At 41.1% G+C, this 3642-nt stretch overlaps 1 protein-coding gene across 1 annotated transcript; it reads right to left on the bottom strand.

Moving 5' to 3' along the window:
• Nucleotides 1-1946: 1946 nt before the first annotated feature.
• Nucleotides 1947-3368, bottom strand: LOC127293491 (uncharacterized). The gene is made up of 2 exons (XM_051323127.2): nucleotides 2312-3368; nucleotides 1947-2204 (listed from the first exon to the last, which is right to left on the bottom strand). The coding sequence occupies exons 1-2, from the start codon at nucleotides 3186-3188 to the stop codon at nucleotides 2158-2160; spliced, it is 924 nt and encodes a 307-aa protein (XP_051179087.2). The 5' UTR covers nucleotides 3189-3368; the 3' UTR covers nucleotides 1947-2157.
• Between the last annotated feature and the right edge of the window lie 274 nt (nucleotides 3369-3642).

The following is a 3642-nucleotide window of genomic DNA, read 5'->3' as shown; positions in this document are numbered from 1 at the left end:
ACATATAGGATAAGGAAAATGAATTTCCCTTTCTTAAACTTTGCATATACGCAATTGTCCTCTCTATTCTCATTAAACCCAAAACTTTTAATTGTCTCATGGAACTTCAAGTACCATTGTCTGGAGGCTTGTTTTAACCCATAAATGGATTTCTTCAGACGACATCCCATATGTTCTTTTCCTTCCACGACAAAACCCTTGGGTTGTGCCATGTAAACATTTTCCTCCAAGTCTCCATTTAAGAAGGCCGTCTTTACATCCATTTGATGCAACTCTAAATCATAGTGTGCCACTAAAGCCATTATAATTCTAAAAGAATCCTTACATGAGACCGGAGAAAATGTCTCATTATAATCTATTCCTTCTCTTTGAGTGAAACCTTTCGCAACAAGTCGTGCTTTATATCTTTCAACATTCCCTCTAGAGTCACACTTTGTTTTGTAGACCCATTTACAGCCTACTATTTTGGCTCCTTTAGGAATTTCTTCTAAATCCCAGACTTTGTTGCTACTCATTGATCTCATTTCATCAACCATGGCCTCATTCCACTTCGATGAATGAGCACTTCTTGAGGCTTCTTCAAATGTGGTGGGATCACCCTCCATTTGAACTGCTTCACTAACATAGATCTCAAAATCGTCAGGAATAGCTGGCTTTCTTGCTCTTTGAGACCTTCTAAGGTTCTCAATCTCTGGCGCACTTTCTATGTGGGGCTGTTGCAGCTCTTCCTCATGTGTGGTAACATTCTCTCTATTTTCATTCATTGTTGCCACAGGAGAACTAACAACAGGTGTCGCAATGACATCGTCCTGTGTCGGTGCAGCAGCAGGTATCGAGAAAAAAGGTTCCTGGATCATCGGAGTGGGTGCATACACCCGCTTCTCCTCAAGGTTGATTTCTCGGGATACCGTGCTCCCCCTGATCATCTCATCCTCCAGAAACACAGCGTGTCTCGTTTCTACAAACTTAGTGAGTCTGTCTGGACAATAGAAACGATAACCTTTTGACTTGTCTGGATAGCCAATAAAATGGCAACTTACTGTCTTAGGATCTAATTTCCCAATGTTCGGGTTAAAGAGTTTAGCCTCAGCTGGACAGCCCCACACTCGCAAATAATTGAGTGAAGGTTCTCGACTAGTCCACAATTCATATGGTGTTTTAGACACCGACTTAATAGGAACTCGATTAAGTATGTGAATAGCGGTTTTTAACGCCTCCATGCACAAACTAACCGGTAAAGTGGAGTAACTTAACATGCTTCTCACCATATCCATCAGGGTACGGTTTCGTCTTTCAGCTACTCCATTCTCACAGGCTCGCCCGGTGTAGAATCTTTGGGCAACTATGCCATGTTCCTGTAGGAATCTTGCAAAAGGTCCAGGAACTTGGCCATATGGGGTGTGCCGACCGTAGTACTCCCCACCACGGTCAGACCTTACTATTTTAATCTTTATGCTATGCTGATTTTCTACTTCAGCCTTAAATATCTTGAATTTATCCAATGCTTCTGAACGCTCTTTAATTGGATAAATATAACCATAACGCGAATAATCATCCGTGAATGTTATGAAGGAATCATAGCCATCCACAGATTTCACAGGAAACGGACCGCATATGTCCGTATGAATTATTTCTAAAACTCCTGTGCTTCTTTTGGTGCCCTTCTTTATGTTCTTTACATACTTTCCTTTAATGCAATCGATGCATTGTTCTAAATTCGAAAATTCCATAGGCGGATGGATTGATTCTTTTACTAAGCGTTCTATTCTCCCCCTCGAAATATGGCCTAAACGACAGTGCCATAATTTCGAAGAGACTTCATCAATTCTCTTCCGCTTATTATTTTCATTTAGGGATGTAGAGACATTCTCTTTATCAGCGCTTAAAACATTCACATTCTCATCACAAAGTGACAATAAATAAAGCTTGTCTTGTCGGAAGGCAAGACCAACAATCTCATTATTAAACTTGATCTTACATTGACCATCACCAAAATGGCAAGCAAAACCATCATCATCTAAGCGCGATACACTTATTAAGTTCCGATGCAAAGAGGGTACATAAAGCACATCTACTAATAAAAGTACAAAGCCATTAGCTAATACTAATGGGAGATCTCCAATGGCTTCGACTTCAGCTTGGATGCCGTTTGCTACTTTAATGCATCTTTCTCCTCTTTGCAGGGTCTGTCTCATACGGAATCCCTGTAATGAATTTGCAACATGAACAGTTGCACCTGAGTCAATCCACCAAGTAGATTTTGCATAACTTAAAAATAAGGATTCATCTACAAATGTAATTAAATCCTCACCTTTCTTGCACAGATGTTTCAGGAATGCCACACAGTCTTTCTGGTAGTGGCCCTTTTCCTTGCACCACTTGCAAGTGTCCTTGGCCACCTCTTCATGCGGCTGGTGATCTTGAGCCTTGCCATGCGGCTTAGGCGGAGGAGGATTCCACCGAGGTTTCCCTTGTGGCTTGGAACTCTGAAAACTCTGAAAGTTCCTCTTCTTGGTTGGGCTTAGGTAATTGACAGAATCACCAGATTGCCCCTTGATCCTCTCTTCTTCTTGCACACACATGGCAATCATCTTCTCAATGGCCCACTTTTCTGGCTGTGCATTGTAGTTCACAGCAAAAGTCTCAAATTCTTTTGGGAGTGAGGCAAAGATCAGATGGATGACGAACTGTTCTGGAAGCTCCATCTCCATAGACTTGAGCTTGGAAGACATATGGCTCATCCTCAATATGTGATCCCTTACTCCACCACCAGTGTACTTGGTAGTGACAAGCTTTCTTATGAGAGTGCTAGCATAGGCCTTGGAAGACCCAGTAAACTGACTCTCTACCTTTTTCAGGTACTCACTAGCGGTGTCACACTGTGGGATTGCTCCCCTTATAGCCTCCAAAATGGAGCTCTTGATCACCATCAAGCACTTTCTGTTGGACGAGTCCCACTTAGCACGATCAAGATCGTACTTCATTCTTTTTGGTCCATGGTCAAGGACCCTTTTGTTGAAGTCATCTTCACTTTCTTTGTCGCCCCTCACGGGGTCCTTAGGTTCTATGGGACAAGCCTCTATCAGTGCCAAGTCGAGGTCAAGCAAAGCAAGCCCCATCTCAACCTTCTCTCGCCACGAGCCATAGTTCCCTCCATTGAGGGGATCAATAGCCGAGATAAAACTCATAGGATTTCCTGAAACAAAATTTCCATCAAAATGAGTTAATTCAACGTTGGTCAAATTAAAACATGGCACTTCTCAATATTAATTCTACATCACCGTTGGGCAGAAATAGAACCAATAATGATAATTCTGAATCTTGCGGAATACAATTTTATTAACAACGTTGGTCATTAAATAAAATCATCATACTCAAAATTAACTCTCATTTCCTAATTCAATTTTCCCGTTGGTTCCAATTAAATTAGAAAACAATGAAAAATGACTTCAACTTAACTAACACAGCGGAAACTTAACTTAATTTTCGAATTTTCACCCACTGGAAAAATTCATATCTCACATTTATTCTTATTACTAAACTATTTCTAGAAAATTAAAAACAGAGAAATTACTGGAAACAAAAGAAAACAGGCCAAAACAGCCCAGATGGGCTCTGTCTCTGTTGAGAAAACGCGCAGGA

Source organism: Lolium perenne, chromosome 4 (assembly GCF_019359855.2).
Source record: "Lolium perenne isolate Kyuss_39 chromosome 4, Kyuss_2.0, whole genome shotgun sequence".
Lineage (NCBI taxonomy): Eukaryota > Viridiplantae > Streptophyta > Magnoliopsida > Poales > Poaceae > Lolium > Lolium perenne.
Note: the sequence above shows the minus strand (reverse complement) of the source record. Positions and strands in the feature narration are given on the sequence as shown.